Source organism: Mya arenaria, chromosome 15, assembly GCF_026914265.1.
Source record: "Mya arenaria isolate MELC-2E11 chromosome 15, ASM2691426v1".
Taxonomy (NCBI): domain Eukaryota; kingdom Metazoa; phylum Mollusca; class Bivalvia; order Myida; family Myidae; genus Mya; species Mya arenaria.
This window is the reverse complement of record NC_069136.1, coordinates 16,008,596-16,029,213: the sequence shown is the minus strand read 5'-3', so window position 1 is coordinate 16,029,213 and position 20,618 is coordinate 16,008,596. Positions and strand designations below refer to the sequence as shown.

The 20,618-nt window shown below is 36.7% G+C and overlaps 1 protein-coding gene across 1 annotated transcript; it reads left to right on the top strand.

Annotated features, from left to right (window-relative positions):
• The first annotated feature begins 430 nt into the window (after positions 1–430).
• On the top strand, positions 431–16,380 carry LOC128220142 (uncharacterized). Its single transcript, XM_052928414.1, has 3 exons — positions 431–565; positions 11,583–11,665; positions 11,892–16,380. The coding sequence occupies exon 3, from the start codon at positions 11,902–11,904 to the stop codon at positions 14,290–14,292; it is 2,391 nt and encodes a 796-aa protein (XP_052784374.1). The 5' UTR covers positions 431–565; positions 11,583–11,665; positions 11,892–11,901; the 3' UTR covers positions 14,293–16,380.
• The last annotated feature ends 4,238 nt before the right edge of the window (positions 16,381–20,618 follow it).

Sequence of the window (20,618 nt, the reverse complement as noted above, 5' to 3'; positions counted from 1 at the left end):
GTTATCGGACTTTCTTTCTTATCGTGGTGAACATTTTCAAAATCCTCCTATGCAAAGCCAAGTTACAGCCAGTATAAGCCGATTTACCCAAATCTTGTCTAGGTTTTTTCGGGTTAAAAACTAATTCACTTCATAAAAGTAAGTTAATGGAAAATATTTATATAGAAATAGCCATTTTAAAAGATGACTTAAATCTGAAAATCGCCTCAAGATTTGAGATAATCCCTCTCTGCATCACATTAACAATTATGTCTCAAATATAACATCATACGAAAAATAATGCGCTTACAAAATTATACCAGTTATGAATAAAACAAAACAGATTTCAATTCAAGGAATCTAAGCTGTTTTTAAATGATTTAAACATCCTGGATATCGTCTTACAAATTAAACAAGAAATGACAGATCATTGATCAATGCGAACGACCTTCAAGGGCGCATTCGTTATTCACAGACTAGGTGTTCATTGTGGAGGACGTGTATAACAATTATACGTTGACAAAAATGGAAAATAATTGAGGGAATACTTGTAGACAACCATGAATTAGCGTACCAGCCGGCATTGGTGAGCAACTGTTAATATATTTTTATACTTAACAACAGTTTAAATTTGGTTACTACAACGGCGTAGCTTTTATAGCTTTTATAGTTAAACAACGTTTCAATGTGCGACTGCAAACTTTAAAATTGTTTCTTTAATTTGATCCAAACAAATAATTTAGTACGGGAGCAGAGAGGTTTCCTCATTCGTAGGTAAATATTTGAATAATTCAGTAATGAAAGAATCGTTTTCATTCATTTTGAACACCAACATTCAGCCAATGTACACTAAACTGTAATCTGATGACTTTTTCACATTTAAAGCTGCATTCTTACAGATTTACCGTTTTAACAACTTTTTTTATTCTTTTTTTTGTCTTGGAAAGGGCAAATTTTGCGTAAATATCTGTAAACCAATGATAAAAGATTGCTGACAAAAGATCAGAGCGCATACTTGCATATTTTCGTTCGAAAATAAATGTTTTATGGGTTAAACCGTTACTGACGGTTTAGGACGGTTTAGGAAAAATGCATAAAACATGAATTTTTTAACTTATCTTTTTTTTTTTATCTTTAACTTTTAACTTTTTTTAACTTGCCATATCAGGGGAAACAAAACGTATTTGTACGGCCGGGCGACCTGAAGTATGCCTAGGTACGCGCGCCCCTATTTAGTAGTAAAAATCCAAAAGATTCGATGTATGCAATATGTATTCGATGTATATGGCAGCGTAATAACAAATATGGCATGCAGTTTCTGTAACAAGCTTCATTATTCTTTGGCGTATGTTCTCCAAATTAACTAAGTAATTACCTCTTGTGTACCTTAAAGATTAACTTAAAATAGGAAATATTTTCTACATTCATATACCTTAAACTATATCTCTATCTGAATAACAATCGGAGCAGTTTACAAATGTCAATAAAACAAATCTTAAAGTCGTAAACCAGCTGTATAACTATAGAGATCTCGAGAGATAACCAAGCTATAACAATAAATATGCATCATGTGATAGATATGAAGAAGAAGAAAGAAGAAGAATAGTTTATTTGGATTTAAACATACAGTTCATCATCCATCAACATGATCATACATATATACAATAGTCAATATACCATTTAATATTACATTTAGAATACATTACAAACATATCAAATATATACTATTACTAAGGAGAACATGCATCAAAACATATTATCAAAGGAAATATTATACTTGTATCAATGATAACAAATATTTTTTATTATATATTTTATTTCTTATTTTTATGAAACATATATGATACAAAAAAGCAATATCAACGAAACAACAACAACACATCATTGAGTTAACAAATTAGTTCGTATTTTACGCGCACAATTTATGAAAGTCACTATTTTCAGAATTAGTGTCTCATTTCTTGTGTTTATCAGCTCTAAAAATGGTATCATGTTAGGTCTTTCAATATAATATTTGGGTAAATATCGCTTGCACATAACTTTATATTTATTACAAATGCACAAGAAGTGATACTCATCTTCTATGTCCACAGTATCACATAGTTCACAGTATCTTTGATTTCTGTCAACGCGATTTCTTCCATATCGCCCAGTTTCGATTCTTAGACTGTGACATGATATTCTCATTTGTGTAAATAATTTTAACAAATAGTGGGGAATAGTACTATTAAGATAAATTTCGTATTCAAAGCTAACCTTAATTTCCTTATACACATTTAATACTGAATTTTTCATTATATCATCTCTCCAGTTTTGCATATAACAATCATATAATCTTTGTTTAAAGCTTAGTAAAAATATATCTTTATCAACTAAATATGGCTGTTCCCACACCTCACCAAAACCATATATATACAACAAGTTTTTCACATTTGACAACCAGTTATTTTTGTTATTAAGTAAATCATTCAAGGAACATACATATAATGTTTTCATTATGCAATTCTCTGAACACAGCAACTTAAACCAGTACTTTATTATCCTATAATATCTATTTATGAATAGCGGGCGTCTTCCCAGTTCACCATAGATAGCAGCATTACTTGCAGACAATTTAACACCTAAAATTTGTTTACAGAAACGCAAATGTATACGCTCAATTTCTTTGGATTTTGTAAATCCCCAAACTTCTGATGAATAGTTGAGTATAGACACTACAAACGCATCAAACAATTGGCATTTTGTCTTCGCTGTAAAACTAAACTCTTTTAAATTGAACAACAGCACGTTTAATGCCTTTAAGGTCTTTCCACACAATAGATGTACATTTGAATTGAATGACCCATAACAGTTAAAAATCGTTCCTAAATAATTAACGTCAATCTCTAGAGAAGTGACACCATACATCCAGTGTTCATCATTTCTTAAACGACCGCGACGTCTAAACACAATAATATTTGTTTTATCAACATTTACTCTTAGTCCTCATCTATCACAGTATGCCTTAAGATTGTCCAAGCTGCGCTGCATGTCTTCTACTGTTTCGGCTAAAACCACCGTATCGTCAGCATACAACATTAAAATAAGACTGATTTCCTCAATTGTAATTCCACTATCAATGTTTGACTGTAAATATAGTTCCAGGTCTTCTATAAAGATGGACCAAAAAAGAAGAGAACAAATATCACCTTGCTTTAAACCGACCGATATTTCGATAAAATCTGAATATTGATTGCATTGTTTAACTTAAGTTCTAACAAAAGCATACATAGATCTCACAGTTCTAAGCATTTTACTATTTATTCCTATTTTAGACATCTTTAACCACAGAGCATTTCTGTTCACGCTGTCAAAACATTTATCCATGTCCACGCATGCGCAATACAGACGAAGTCCGTTATTTAGCCTCGTATCAATTAAGGATTTTAAACAGAATATGGCGTCAGTGGTTGAAAAACCCTTAAGGAAACCGAACTGTGCATCCGTTACTTTGTTGTATTTCTCACACCAACTATTCAGTCGTTTATTTATTAATGAGGAATATATTTTTGCTCAACAGGTCATAAGAGTTATTCCCCTGTAGTTGTTAGTCACCGCGTCGTCGCCCTTTTTGAAGACAGGAACGATAATTCCTTCCATCCTCTCGTCATCGGTTACAATGTTTATTTCGTCGACCAAGTTTTTGAAATAGTCGTGAAATTCATTTACTCTCAATGATTGTCCTTTAGATGATTTATTCTTACAAAAATACTTCCAGAACTCTTTCGGTTTCTTTGTTTTCAGGGCTTCAATTTGTTTCATTTTTTCAGATTTGTAACGTTTATTTTTACGCTTTATCAACAGTTTACAAAGCCGTTTTTTCTCGAGTAAATTTACTCTGTTAACGTCATTTCTTTCTCCGTTAAACGTATTTAACGCTACGTTGTACTCGTGTTTAGCTGTATAGCATTCGGCATCAAACCAATCTTTTGTTTTAATGACTGAAGTTGTACCACGTACTTGGTGAATATTTACTCTCCGAGAACATGTTTTAAATAACGGGCTTGCTACATCATTAATTAGGTTAGTGAATTGTGTGGCAACATTGTCAATAGTTGTTTGCTCCGTGTTCTGTACATTACGGAAAATATTATTAAAATATGTCAATATTGTAATAAGATTCCTTCTGTATTCGGTTCGTCTGTTACCATCCCATTGTATTCGCTTTGTTTCACTGCAAATATACTCCTCAGTTTTAATCTCCCGTACATTAAGACTAAATTCAATTATGGCATGATCCGAGAAAACGGTGAAGTCACTGATCCTCATTGATCTTAAGATTAAACGGTCATTACATGAGCACAAAAGGTAGTCTATAACCGAGTTTCCCATATGTCCACAAAATGTATACCGGTCTGTATTTGGTATTCGTCCATTACAAATACGGAGTTCAGTTCCAATGCATAAGTCTATTAGTTGATGACCGTGATTGTTGACAGTAGTATCCATGGAAACGCGAACTTCGTGGACATCCGGTGTATAATTCGAGTTATCTAAGTCTGGATTTAGTGCATCAAAATCTATGAAATCCTTTTTAAGACCCACTCGACCGTTGACATCGCCGCCTACATATACTTTTCCAAGTTGTTTAAATTTTGTTATATCAGTTTCTAACACTTCAATTCACTACGTTATAAGCTGGTGAACTTTCGCCCCATATGTATACAAATCCTATGTAAATGTCCTCGTCAGTCTCAAAATAACCGCTGTCAAGTCTTAACCAAATTAATGTGTCGAAATGATTTTCTACAATTTGAACACCCTTTTCTATACTCGCCTTATAATATAGAACAACCCCGCCACTATTTCTGCGCGCTCTTCTGTGCTGAAACTTTTTATAAAAAATTAGTGTTTTATAGCCCTCAATGTCTACGTTGCTATCTTTATTTGTCCAAGATTCTAATAGACATATAATATCGTATTCTGATAATATCTCACAAAATTCGTTGTTTTCTAGTTTATCATTTGTTAGTCCATTACAGTCCCATATGTCGATTTTAACATTGCCCTCCTGTGGATCTTACTCAGCAGTACCGTATTTCCCCTTCGTTTAGAGCCTACCATCGACGAACAACTTATTGTATTTTATGTAAGCCTCTTTCTCGTCATTTCTTGCTTTCAGTATTATAGGCACAAGCCTCTTTCTTTGAGCAATTACCTCAGGGGGGTGTTGATCGTGAATAAAGAGCCCGGTTTTCTTTGTGTCTAGATTCTTCCGGTGAGACTTTACCGTGTCTTTATCTTTTGTATTCTGAAAGACAACGCAAATGTTTCTGGGTTTTCCGTGCCTTCGCTCACCAAATCGTCGGATTCTCTCAAATTGCATCGTTTGAACTATCTCATTTGGAATGTTCATGTCTTTCTTGAAGAATTCCTGGACAGCGGATTCGGTATCTTCTGTCGTTTCAGGGTTGCCTTGACTCTCTCTCTCTGCTATGCCGCCCACAATTATATTGTTTATCATTCCTTTGGCTTGAATGTCGGTTAAAGACTCTTTTAATTTGCTGTTATCCGTCTTAAGCTGAATAATTTCTTTCTGAGCGGCGTATATGTTGAAATCATTAACATCCACTTTTCGTTCTAGCGACGCTACTGTGTCGGTCCTTTTCTGAACTCGCGAATCTAAGTCATACCATAGTTTGTTCAATTTATTGTCAACTTCATTAACTTTCTGCTCTAGCGTCTCTAATTTGGCTAACCTTCCATTCATTTCATCAAACTTTGTAGTGATTAATTGAACAATGTCAGCATTTGAAACATACTTTTGACCCTGATTGCCTTGACTACCTTGTTGTTGTTATTGCTGCTGCTGCTGCTGCTGCTGTTGTTGTTGTTGGTGTTGTAGGGGGGTACCATTGTACGGAAGAAATTGTGTATTTCCTTGAGCGTGCGGCGTCAGTGGAATCTGTTGATACATCTGCGGAGTTTGCATGCACTGTTGGGGAGAGGCTATACTATTGACCATAGCCATTGGAGTGCCGGGGGTTATCTGCGCCATATTATGGAAGGCAATAGTACCGTTATCTTGATCTGTTGATATGCATGATGTAATAGATATGCATGATGTAATAGATATGCTTAGGTGTTAGTTAAAGGAATGTTTGGCATGTTAACACCCTGCTGTGCACCTCCTCTTTATTGCATTAGTGTGATTGTTTCATTCCTATTTTTAGAAGATTAATCAACTCATTTATTGGGCATTGGAAAAATGATATAGACTCATTAAGTTCACAGAAAACAAAAATCTACTATTCATATGTCATCGTATATAGATAAATTGTATAGCTATAGACTTATGAATAGTATTGCTAGGTTAAGATTGTCCTCTCATATGTTAAATGTTGAAAGAGGCAGATATAATAATATTGAAAGAAATCAACGCAAATGTGTTTTATGTGTTCATAATGATATTAAAGATGAATACCTCTTTGTTTTGATTTGTCCGCAATATAATGATATTAGGAAAAAATGCATAAATAAATGTTACTATGCAAAACCATGTATGTTTAAATTTATTCAATTATTAAACTCTGAAAATACTGCATGTCTACGAAAACTAGATTTGTATTGCAAGCATACTTTTAAGCTACGATATAACGCTTTGAATAATAATGTTTAACTATATTGCTTTTAACATGTTAAAACCATTGATATATTTATATATGTATATGCACTCTCGTATTTATCAATTATTGCCATGCCATGTGTTATGCTATTGTAATAACGATGAACTGTACATGTTCAAGTTAACAATGAATTCTCTGTTCTGTTCTGTTCTGTTCTGTTCTGTTCTGTTCTGGTGTGACCACATGGGTCAATTTCCTGTGTACAAGCTAGGCCATTAAGGGTTGAAACATTTAGAGCAGATAATCTCATTGTCTTACTAAAACATAAAAAAATGCATGGCTAATGTACTGTATAAATTAATTTAGCCAATTGGAAAGAAATATTAACCAAGTAAGAGTTATAAGGTTTTAAATAGGTAAATACCGTATTCATTGTTATATCCAAATTGTGAAGAATCATGATTAAATCATATTTATGGGCTATTAACATGGGCTAACATTACTAGTTTTCATATTCTAAAGCATGTAATAATAATATTAATGTTATTTGAAAAAGTCAACAGAAAAACTAATCTACAATATATTTTGTTCATTTCTATAATAAAACCTTCACAGCAGGCCACTTAGATCTGATAAACAGCGCAATGCAATGAAGTTTAAGATCAATACACAGAAGTTGTGTACCATACAAAGAATTTTAGGAAGGTCACTTATGGAAGGCTTAAACTAGGCCTTTAAAGTATGTCGATGTTTTAGTAATGTAAACTTACTTGTTTATGTATATCCCAATAACTTATATTAGCCTTTTTGACATGTGTTAATTTCCAGTTTGATAAAGAAAATGTATATATATTGAGTTTATTTGTACGGTTCATTCGGTGAGTGGTCCGATAGATTGTTAGTCATGGTAGGTATAGCACTGTCACACGGGTACCTCATTTAACGTCCCTCCCGGAAGACGATAAGTATTAGTGTAACGACGGGGAATCGAACCAGCGACCACTGGATTGACAGTCAAGTGTGTTACCACCTCAACACGGATCTGCAACGCAATAACATACATTTAGCTCTCACATCATCATTATGTTTTTTTTGCATATCACGTGACTTATTTATATAAATGACAAGAGTTATTTGTTGCTTTATACACCACTCAATTGTAACCACGCCCCCCCCCCCAAGGTCCGGGTGTATACCAGGGATAGCCGGGGAAATGGGCCGTGTTTTTACCTTTCAGGTGGCCCCGCAGTGCCGGGTGAATGCGTTGTTTTTTTCTTCGATTTAAAAATAGCGGGGACTGGGCCTTACTTAGGGTCCCTGGGGTGCGGGGGCATTTTGCGGGGATTTTACCACATGTTCGTCCCCGCAGGGCTGGGATTTTAGCGGGGTTGGCTGGACCGAAAGTCAAAGTCCCCGCTATTCTCCGGACCTTGGGGGGGCGTGGTTACAATTAACTAGTGCATTATTTGTTGCTTTATATACTATATTGGTTTAAATACTTCTTAAACAAAATAATCATACTTACACTGTTATTTTCATAAAATATTTCCATTGAGTACTAAATTATATTCAACTAAAGAAGGGCGGTAATAGGACAATTAGTACTGACAAATTTAATCGCTGATTTTTCACTAATAAAACAACATTGAAATCTTTCATTCGAAATGCTTGCATCACATTTATTTTAGAAACAGGAGCTTAATTTTCTTCATGCGACATGTCTTTTTAAAATGTTCAGTATTCCTCTTGTCATAACTTCAGTCTAAATCCTCAAAATAAGTCTGGCAACTGCCCAGAAACTGTTTGCAAAGCACTATGCTCAGCCTACTTATCTACTTCATTAGCAAATAGTCAGTGGTCGAGTTAGTGATTCCCTTGGTATGTTCATCCATTTTCTTTTAATAAAGCGTCGTGGGAACCTCACGGTTTTATCAAACATTATCTGAGACTTTATCATAGTTTTTTTTTCTTTTCTAAAAACAAAAATAAAACTTAGTGAAACCGAGCCTTTAAGCAATACTGGTACAGTCGAACCCCGTTGGCTCGAGCTTCCAGGGACCGGCGAAAATACCTCGAGCCTCGGAAATATCGAGCCAAGCGGAGTGATTACGTTCAGTATAAAGAAATCGGTTCTTTACATCTCGTTCGAGCCAACGAGGAATTCGAGCCAAGCGAGTTCGAGCCAACGGGGTTTGACTGTATAGAAATGTTGGTTATAATTCGGTTTTAGATATGCAAGATGTTTAAATCTTTTGAATTTGAACGATATTTAGATATCTTTATACGGCGTTCATATGAGCAACATCTGCCCCTGAGTAAATTTGTTGTTACGCTGTAAATGTATAATTATGTACGACCAAAAAAAAATTAAAGTACCATTTGAAAAATGAAATAATAATAATCAGTTGGCGTTGAAAAAAAAAGAACACTTATATCATATTGATCAAGCTGTAACCAGTGACTTGTAGTTGCATATTTATTTTTATTTATATTTTCGCTTAAAGCTGCACTCTCACAGATTGAACGTCTTGACAACTTTTTTATTGTTTGTCTTGGAACGAGCCAGTTTGTGCGAAAATCCATGGAAACCAGTCATATAAGACTGTTGATCAAAAAATAGATCGCAGTTTTTTATATTTAAGTTCAAAAAATGATGTTTTATGCATTTTTCTGAAACCGTTAGTATCGGTTTAAGCCATAAAACATTAATTTCGAACGGAAATGTGAAAATCAACGATCTGATTTTTTGTCTGCAATCTTTTATCACTGGTTTGCAGATATTCACGCAAATATCTGCTCTTTCCACGACAAAAAATAAAAAACTAAAATAAAAATGGTGTATCTGTGCGAGTGCAGCTTTAATTAAGACATCAGAGACAATAAATTAAGAGCAACTTATATTCCAGAAGTTCTCTCATTCAATTCAGTGTAAAATTGTTGGGACACATTAAATTTAAGCGGTTCATATTTGTTAAACTGTTCAAATTAAAAAAAGATAAGAATCGAATGTGTTTTTTAGAATACATACTTTCGAAAGGGCATGCTTTAGCTTTCAACTTATCGCATATTGAAAAGTAAACCCTCCATTCTAATATTTGTAAACCATCATAAAAGGAGACCAAATAGCTAAATGCGATAAATGGGATAGTCAAACCAGGGTAGGTATTCTATATTGGTCTTACCTTTGTAGCTACTCGGATTGCTTGTTTTTATTACTGACTAATAGAGTGAATGAAGTAAATCATGTATGATCATAAGCTTGACTGAAGTTACATATTGCATACCACCTATACTAAAACATTGTGATAAAGAGTATCAGTCGCTTTGATAGACACATTATGCCGAAGATTTTTTACAAAAGTTTAAATGGAATTAATGATTATATAATTATATTTATTGTTTTAACTATCATTTTTGATTATGTCGAATGTATAATAGTAAGATGACATAATCCCATGAAGTAATATTTTAATGATTACGAATGAGGGGAGTGAGGTGTTTCTTAAAATTAAAATTGCGGTGACGACTACAAAGTTCTTGTCTGCCAGTAAATTATGTTAAGTGTGAGACAGGAGACTGTTTTGCATGAAAAAGGTTAGACAGCACCAAGTGAGATGTATTTTGTAATTGAATTAGAACACGATCTAGTTAAAGCTGCACTCTCACAGATTGACAGTTGTGACATGTTTTTAATATATTGTCTCAGAATCAGCTGATTTGGCATCAATGCTTTCAATGCAGTAATATAAGATAACTCACAATAGATCAGATCTCAATTGTTCAAAAAAATACGATCTGATCCTTTGTCAGCAGTTTTATTTTACTGGTTTCCACATATTAACACAAAAAATGCTGATTTCAAGACAAAAAATAAAAAGTTGTCAAAACGGTCAATCCTAAACATTCTGACATTGTAAACTGAGATTATTTCGAAAAAAAACTGTCCGACGTGGTTCGATTGAAAACTCCATGGTTAGCGAACTGTCACATGGAGATTCGCTCCCCCTAACGCCAAAATCCTGGATCCGTCCCTGTTAACATGGCAAGCAATTTAAAAGGCATAAAGCATGCATTTATTCAAAACATTTATTGATAACCTTTAGTTGAAGATTTGCCTTATGAAAAGAAATCATCATACTGATTAATAAGTAATATCAATTAAGGTAATTTAGTAATCAATTATCTTTTCTTTGGAGTGTCAGCTTTTTGGGGTTATGTAAAAAAGGATCAAAAGAAATACACAGTCGGCTATGTACACTATGAACACTATATTTATTTCCTTAATCGCACATATTCATGAACTCCTTTTTGTACTCTGCAACATGAATTTGTTCCATAGATTCCGAATATCAATGAATTAACATTTTAAAATATCGTACACTCAGCCAAAAAATAAGTTATTAAATAAGAGTAAGCTTAAAGTAAAACTAAAGGGTACAACATTGATGTAATCCTATTTTATGAGAATTAGTGATCACTGTAAGGCATGCGTATCTTTTGCATCCCACAGAAGTGAACCTTGTAATTTCTTTTAGGGTATGTGGGGTCAAAACCTTTAGTTAGGATCGATGCATAAATATAATTCGTTTCATGTAGCAAGCTAATGTAGAGACACTAATTGGGATGGCATTTGGGTTCAAGGTCAAGGTCACAGTAAACATTAATTGCGCTCAATAACGTTAATTATGAGTGATGTATATGATTGACACCTCGTATGTAGCAAGCTTTAGCGGAGACGTACATTGGGATTGTATTTGGGGTATGTGGGGTCTAGGTTAATGTCATTTTTTTAAATATAATGACCGAGTCAAGATATGTAACATGCTCATGCAGATGTGTACTGGGGCTGAATTTGGAGTGGCTACGATTACAATATAGAGCAAAATTGCTGCGTTTATAATCAAAGTCACCCATATCTTTAATTACCCATATATTTTGCCCTATTTGAAAACCTGCTATGTCACATTGCGGTTTCTCTAATTATGCTTTGTTTTACAGATTCATAGCTCGGTTGAGGTGGAATTGAAGGAATAGGTTGTTTGTATAACTGACGCACTGATAGTGGGCAGAGTGTCGTTGAGGTACGTTATTTACGAATAAAAACAAAACGTTCTTTTTAAGATACAAAACCGCATCTTTTTTTTTTCTTTTTATACAAAACCATATCCAATAGGTTTGATATTTGTAATACATTTAACTCTAACTAAATGGTGTTAGCATGTTTTTGATTCGTTTATATATAGTTATGCTTTTCGCAAATTGTTTTTCAAAACCATCATGAAGTCGATGATTTTACTGTTGTAACAGAAACATCGCTATGCCTGGGGAACAGCTGACCTGTGTATGGCAAACTGCTTTTGCAAAGGGTCTTCATAACAACAGTGGAGACATACCAAAGCATGCCGTCAAAGAACTCGTTTTAGCCTTAGCAAATCTGGGATCAGTTCATTATTCCGACAGAACATTCCAAAAAGTTTTTGAAAGTTCGGATGTCGTCAATTTCACATCTTTCAAGCGATACGTTGAAAGTCATCTAAGGGATAAGGAATATCCACTGCACATTGTTTATGATGAAATAGAAAGAAAATGTTGGGATCTTTGCCAGCCATACTACAAAACTACTCTAAATAAAGAAGTAATTCGAAAACTTTGGATGATATCAAACCGTCTGATAGACGAAAATTCGTACCCACCAGTCATCGGTCAGCGAGAGGGGAACTGGTTCATGGAAAAATTGTTCACAACAATTGGTAAGATGTGGAAATGCTGCGAACTCTTCGATACCGAGGGAGCTTCCTTTCAATATCTCGTTAATATGATCGAAGAAAGGGTTCTGCATGAGACATCCCAGGACAAAATGCAGAAGAGCATGACTACTCTGTACACTAGTATTGTCACAGAAGTAATGAAGTCCGGGTGGGCATACAAACGCTCCAGAAAGAATGCCAACTGGACCAACTGGGTTCACAGATGGTGCATCCTTACACCAAATAAAATTATTTACTGCAAGGAAGAAAGTTCTTCGCCAAAGTCAAGTCAAACGAAAGGAACCCTGTTGATAAGAGAGAACACAAAAGTACTCGCTCTGGAAGATTACAATAGTCTGTTTCGCAAACTGAAAGGACGATTCATTGTATCAAATGAACCTGAAATTGATTTGGAAATTGCTGTTGGTAGTGCTGAAGAAAGATTGGCATGGTTGTCGGCCCTTGAAGATGCCGTTTTGTGTTGCAGAGAAAAAACGACACCTATGCAACGGTTATTAAATGAGCGACGGAGTCTTGACAAGAAACACGAGCATGTTCAGATCCAGAAAGGTGAAAATAGCCCATCTACAGCCCCCAAAGTGATAATTTCAGACGAAAAGGGGAAACAGGTTCGCACCGGTGACGACGAAGAGAAACAGGAAACGGTGAAGGCAGAAAATTTTATTAAAGCAAGCACGGAGAAAATAAAAGCTGTTTTTATGAAGATGGACAAAGACGGAAATGGATTGATAGACAGAGAAGAGTTTGCTGCATTTCTTCAAAGTATTGGCCTTCAAATGTCAGAACAAGAAACAAATATGGTTTATAAAAGTGTCGACAAAGACAACAATGGATATATATCGTTCGACGAGTTCCAGTTATATTTTTCCAAACACATCATGGGTGAAGCCAGCTCTGCAGAGTGCGTCAACGCCATGAGAAGGGCTTTCATGGAGGCAGATAGAGATGGCTCTGGAACTCTAAGTTTCCGGGAATTCACAGAGTACATATGGGACAAAAAAAGATCAATCAGAGTGACGAAACTAATTACGATGTTTTCCGAAGCAACCAAATCAAATTCAGATGAAATCTCATTCACGGAATTTCAGCAGCTCCTACAAAATGGAGCATCTGACCTTTTGATGCCGGTCATAGGAGAAGCTATAAAGAAAGATGAAACATCCGATGTTTTCCGAGATCATCTAAAACAAGCCTATGACGATGCAGAAGCTGGGGAATTAGCTTCTTACATTCGAGAGAGATGGAACAATTATGCAACGTTTCGCCGTGCAGCAGCAACCGGTACTGTGGTCATGACAGGTGGCCATGGAATGGTGGCTGATATCCTTCCAGGGCAATACAATCTAGTCGATCTTGCATGTTTCAGCGACCTTCCACCGCTGATTCCAACGCATACCGTTATAAAAGGAGTGAAATGGGTTTCTAGCTCAGTTCCTGGAAAGTCTGGAAAAGCAATTTTTCCTAAGGATTTTGATGGAAAGATTGTCACGGATACTGCGACAAATGAACTTATCCGGTACTATGGCTGTAGTTTCGCTGATAAACAACAGGAAAAAGTTTCCCTACTATATCGACATGGTATCCAGGATTTCACATACGAAAACGGATATTTGGAGAAGTACGTAGCAGCTACAAATGGTGGCGCAGGGATAGAAAAACACGACTTTTCACATCTGGATTGTCCCTTGGTCGCAAATTCAGGAACATTCATACTTGCAAAGTTCACGGATGACGATGAGATGCATATCACTGGATTCAAAATCCCAGTTAGGCACACTCTATATATACCAGGTGGAACTATCCACTCCAACGATTATTTGTCAGGAACGTGGAGGACGATGTTGTCCGACGAAACGGATATTGATCACGTGCATCTTACGAGAGCCCTAAGCAACGAGACTGACGGGAAATACGAGCCGTTCCAGTTTCAATTCGTTTGAAAATAAACAAAGTGTCCTGATTATCATAACATTTTATACAGAAGTATTGGAATGGCAGGACGTTACGTTTCGCTTTCTAATAAAACATATTCGTGTATCCATAGATCTACTGGTAAACATGTTACGCCTTTTCATGTCATATGTAGTATACTATTATTTAGATGACTTGAGAAAAGGTTATTTAATATAACACACTTATTTTGAATTGATGTGTACGAATCTTAATTTGTGTTTTGGAAGTTGTTTTTCGATGCGTTCCTGTTTTGTCGATGTATTGAACGTCGTAGTTGAGTCATGTGTTTATGCTGTAATGTTTATCCAATATAATCGTACATATACGTGCATGTTGTTAAAATATCCAATATACCCATACATGTTCGTACGTGTATGTTGTAATGTTTATCTAATAAGCTCGGATATGTACGTGTACATATACTCGTACATGTACGTGTATGTTGTAATGTTTGCCCAACATACTCCTAAATGTACGTGTATGTTGTAACGTTTGCCCCACATACTCCTAAATGTACGTATATGTTGTAACGTTTGCCCCACATACTCCTAAATGCACGTGTATGTTGCAACGTTTGCCCCACATACTCCTAAATGCACGTGTATGTTGCAACGTTTGCCCCACATACTCCTAAATGCACGTATATGTTGTAACGTTTGCCCCACATACTCCTAAATGTACGTGTATGTTGCAACGTTTGCCCCACATACTCCTAAATGCACGTATATGTTGTAACGTTTGCCCCACATACTCCTAAATGCACGTGTATGTTGCAACGTTTGCCCCACATACTCCTAAATGCACGTATATGTTGTAACGTTTGCCCCACATATTCCTAAATGTACGTTTTTGCTGTAACGTTTGCCCCACATACTCCTAAATGCACGTATATGTTGTAACGTTTGCCCCACATACTCCTAAATGCACGTATATGTTGTAACGTTTGCCCCACATACTCCTAAATGCACGTGTATGTTGTAACGTTTGCCCCACATACTCCTAAATGCACGTATATGTTGTAACGTTTGCCCCACATACTCCTAAATGCACGTGTATGTTGTAACGTTTGCCCAACATACTCCTAAATGCACGTGTATGTTGTAACGTTTGCCCAACATACTCCTAAATGCACGTGTATGTTGTAACGTTTGCCCAACATACTCCTAAATGCACGTGTATGTTGCAACGTTTGCCCCACATACTCCTAAATGCACGTGTATGTTGCAACGTTTGCCCCACATACTCCTAAATGCACGTGTATGCTGCAACGTTTGCCCCCAAATACACCTAAATGCACGTATATGTTGCAACGTTTGCCCCACATACTCCTAAATGCACGTATATGTTGCAACGTTTGCCCCACATACTCCTAAATGTACGTATATGTTGCAACGTTTGCCCCACATACTCCTAAATGTACGTATATGTTGTAACGTTTGCCCCACATACTCCTAAATGTACATATATGTTGTAACGTTTGCCCCACATACTCCTAAATGTACGTATATGTTGTAACGTTTGCCCCACATACTCCTAATTGTACGTGTATGTTGTAACGTTTGCCCCACATACTCCTAAATGCACGTGAATGTTGTAACGTTTGCCCCACATACTCCTAAATGCACGTATATGTTGCAACGTTTGCCCCACATACTCCTAAATGCACGTATATGTTGTAACGTTTGCCCCACATACTCCTAATTGTACGTGTATGTTGTAACGTTTACCCCACATACTCCTAAATGCACGTGAATGTTGTAACGTTTGCCCCACATACTCCTAAATGCACGTGAATGTTGTAACGTTTGCCCCACATACTCCTAAATGCACGTATATGTTGCAACGTTTGCCCCACATACTCCTAAATGTACGTATATGTTGTAACGTTTGCCCCACATGCTCCTAAATGCACGTATATGTTGTAACGTTTGTCCCACATACTCCTAATTGTACGTGTATGTTGTAACGTTTGCCCCACATACTCCTAAATGTACGTGTATGTTGTAACGTATATCCCATTTACTTGTAAATGTATTAGTATGTAGTAATGTTTATTCAATAAACTCATACATGTTCGGGTATGTTTTAAGTTTTATCCCATAAACTTATAATTGTACGTGTATGGAAATTATTACACTTGAATATTATTTATTATCATTAGTTGTTCATATACAACCATTTACGGGAAAACAAAACATGATGCATATAACCTTTTTTCAGTGGAACGCCAGGTGAAAACATCATATCATTTGTACTTGATGAATGAGTTCGATTTCAAGAATATTAAGGCTTGAAGTATATATTATAACAAATTCAATTGTGTTATAAGTTACAGCATGAAGACTGTACTATTTTAGATACAGTCGAACATCGTTGGCTCGAACTCTCTTGGCTCGATCTCCACGGGGGTTCGAACTAGATATAAAGGACCGATTTCTATTAACTGAATGTAAGCAATCTCGCTCGGCTCGAATTTTATGAGGCTCGGGGTATTTGGCCGGTCCCTGTGAGTTCGAGCCAACGGGATTCGACAAAATTAAAAAGAATGTGTCGCTAAGTTACCGAGTAGTACTGTTCGCCATTGTTTGTCAATGAAGTTGAATACATTTCTTAATCTTAATATATCTTCATAGAAACCGACTTTTTCGTCCTTATTTCCGAAAATGTTTATCAATGGTCTACCGCTAAGAGAGACCAAAGGAGACATGTCTACAATGGCGACGGGAGGAGCACCAACGGCGACGGGAGGCAACAATGACGGCGGAGGGGCTAAACGGCGACAGGAGGGCCAGCAATGACGTCTGAGAGGCAACAATGACGACGGGAGGGGCTACAATGGCGACAGGAGGGCCAACAATGACGTCTGTGAGGCAACAATGACGGCGGGAGGGACAACAACGACGACAGGAGGGCCAACAATGACGTCTGAGGGGCAACAATGACGGCGGGAGGGACAACAACGACGACAGGAGGGCCAACATTGACGTCTGTGAGACAACAATGACGGCGGGAGGGACAACAACGACGACAGGAGGGTCAACAATGACGTCTGAGGGGCAACAATGACGGCGGGAGGGACAACAACGACGACAGGAGGGCCAACAATGACGTATGTGAGGCAACAATGACGGCGGGAGTGACAACAACGACGACAGGAGGGCCAACAGTGACGTCTGAGGGGCAACAATGACGGCAGGAGGGACAACAACGACGACATGAGGGCAAAGAATGACGTCTAAGGGGCAGCAATGACGACGGGATGGACAACAATTGCGACAGGAGGAGCAACAATGACATCTGAGGGGCAACAAGATGGCGGAGGGGCAACAACGGCAAGAGGAGGGCCAACACTGACGACGGGAGTGGCTACAACGACGATGGGGGGGGGGCACCAAAGGCGATAGGAGAGGTAATAATGACGGCGGAGGGGCAACAACGACGAAAGGAGGTGCAACAACGACGACGAGATTGGTAACAATGACGGCGTAGGGGCAACAATGACGGCGGGAGTTTCAACAATGACGACGGGGGTGGCTACAATGACGACGGGGGGGGGGGCTATAATGGCAACGGGAGTGGCAACAACGACGACGGAAGTGATAAGAATAACTACGGGAGTGACAGCAACGACGGTGGGAGAGGTTACAACGGCGACGGATACGCGGCAACGACGACGTGAGATGTTAAAATGGCAGAGGAGGGGAAACAACGACGCCAGGAGTGGCAACAATGACAGCGGAGGGGCAACACCGACGACTGCAGTGGCAACAATTGCGACGGAGGGGCAAAAATGACGGCGTAAGTGGCAAGAAAGACAACGGGAGGGGCAACAATGATGGCCGAAGTGGCATCAAAGACGACGGGAGGGTGAACAATGACGACGGGAGGGGCAACAAAGACGACGGGAGTCGCTACAATGGCGACGGGAGGGGCAACAACGACGACGGGAGGGGCAACAAAGACCGCGGGAGCGGTAACTACGTTGTAGGGAGGAGAAAAAACGGCGATAAAAAGAATTATATTTAACGGTAAAGCGATTGTATTGGAAGCAACTACCAGCAGAGGAGTAACAACTGCGACTGAATGGGTATCAACCACGACAGGATAGGTAACAACGACGACGGAATGTGATACTCGCTTTTAAATCTCTTATCTTCAGTTAAGTTTTTACGTAGATTTTAGACCAATCAAAAAGTGCATACAAAGCGCTGAGTTTAAAAACACATGAAATAGAACGTTTTGAACTTTGCACTCCCGGGAAGATAAATCCGTTTTCACAACGCGCAAAATTAAAGTTACTGGTACCACAGAATTGTTGGATTGATTAATCAGTTATAAGGTAGAGTTTTGAAAATGACAGTATCTAAGATTGAAATAACTGAATGTCCCTATATTTATATCACACTTAGCATAGCCGCGTTCTTTAAAAGAATACCATTAATTTTATTCCAAGAGTTTCTTTGCTGGAGTACCATAAGCATATAAAATAAACGTGTTTTAAGTTGAGTTGAGTTCATAGCCAATCGGAACACTGCTACATGTCTTCGCTTGCCAGTCATGATAGCTAGATTGTTAAATATTGTAGAATATTGCGCAAGATGATTTGTTTCCATTTATTGCAAATTGGGAATCTTTTAATACATCTAGGACGATGTATTACTATATACATTATCGCCATAGCTATATTATACCGAAACACACACTTTATAAATGCCTACATACATCATTCCTGACAATCAGTAAACTTATGCCCCCAATTTCAAAAGTATCATATGCATAACAGGTTAAAGTATCTCAGTATTTCTATTGGCGCAATCATTACTTGTTTAAACTTGATTTTCGCAAAACAAACCGCATTTTAACGTAATTACCTTTAACATAATGTACATATTATTTGTTTTAAAGATGCACTCTTACTCCCATATAAGGTTAACAATAGTTAGTAATATTGTTTTAATATTCCAAAATGGATGAATAAATGTGGAAAACAATGCTTCTTATAACGGATTCCGAGTTTAATTTAAAAGAAATGAGCATAAAACACGGTATTTCTATTTATGAGACTATAGTAGGCCACAGTCAATCTTAGCATTCACCAATCATTTAATATTTTGCGTTTCCTGCTATTAAATACACGGTTACAATCTTGTTATCAGTCATTCATATTTCCATTAATGCATTATTTAGTAAGAAGTAAAAGGTTTATCACTCAAAATTGATGTTTATTATGCATGTGTATGCATTAATTTTGAATAAGAGTGTCACTTTAAAAGTATTCGTTAAAAATGAAAATTTTAAACAAATTATACCGCAATAAAATGAATGAACTTATTTGCTTGTACCTGTTGAACTAAAGATTGGGCGAGAAATCGGGCCAGGCTCAAACATGCAGATTTTTTATCAATCTCGACTCATATTACCACAAGACCGCATAGCATGATTCGGCTTATGGTTTATGATAATGTCGATCTAAATGCGACTATCATGATAAAATGTCATTCAATTTAGGTGTTCATTGTTAAAGAAGGAATGCATGACAGTGCAAAAGCTTGTTTTTTTAATTAAAAAATATTGGCACTAAAAGATGCTCTCTTGATCCCGAAAAAGATTTACCACAATAAATACAATTGTTTGATATAACAAATGATGAATCAATGTCAAAAACAATGGTTCATATGATGGATACCGAGTCAAATTAGAAAGAAAGGTGCAGAAAACACGATTTTTCTACCTTATGAGACAATAGTAGATCACAGTGAATCTTGAGCACTCACCAACCATTTAATATTGTTTGCGGTTTCTGCTATTAAATACACGGTTACAATCTTGTTATCAGTCATTAATATTTCCATAAATGCATTATTTAGTAAGTAGTTAAAGGTTTATCACTCAAAATTGATGTTTGTTATGCATGTGTATGTATTGATTTTGAATAGGAGTGTCACTTTAACAATTAACCACTTGAACGTGATAACCTGTTTAATACCACATTCCATAGTCATTCGTTCAATAGAGCTCCGGAGCAGTTAAAGCATGAAAACTGATATTCTAATATTACCAAAAGTTCCATTAACTGTAGACTTTACTCCACTCGGCACTGACAAATTAGTGAATTTTGTTCTGCAATTTATAAATTTACAATGACTTAATCGTTCAATGCTCATACATGTATTCACTAGCGTGACTCTTATTATTTCAATAAAGGACACTTTCATTTTATAAAATACGCCCCAAAATACACCATTTCGGACGAGTAATTGTTAACATGTTCTTATTTTCTTATGCACTAGTCAATTGTGACCACGGCCCCCCA

What these genes read in the sequence shown, in the direction of transcription:
- LOC128220142 (XM_052928414.1), top strand. Translation starts at nt 11,902, where the DNA reads ATGCCTGGGGAACAGCTGACCTGTGTATGGCAAACTGCTTTTGCAAAG.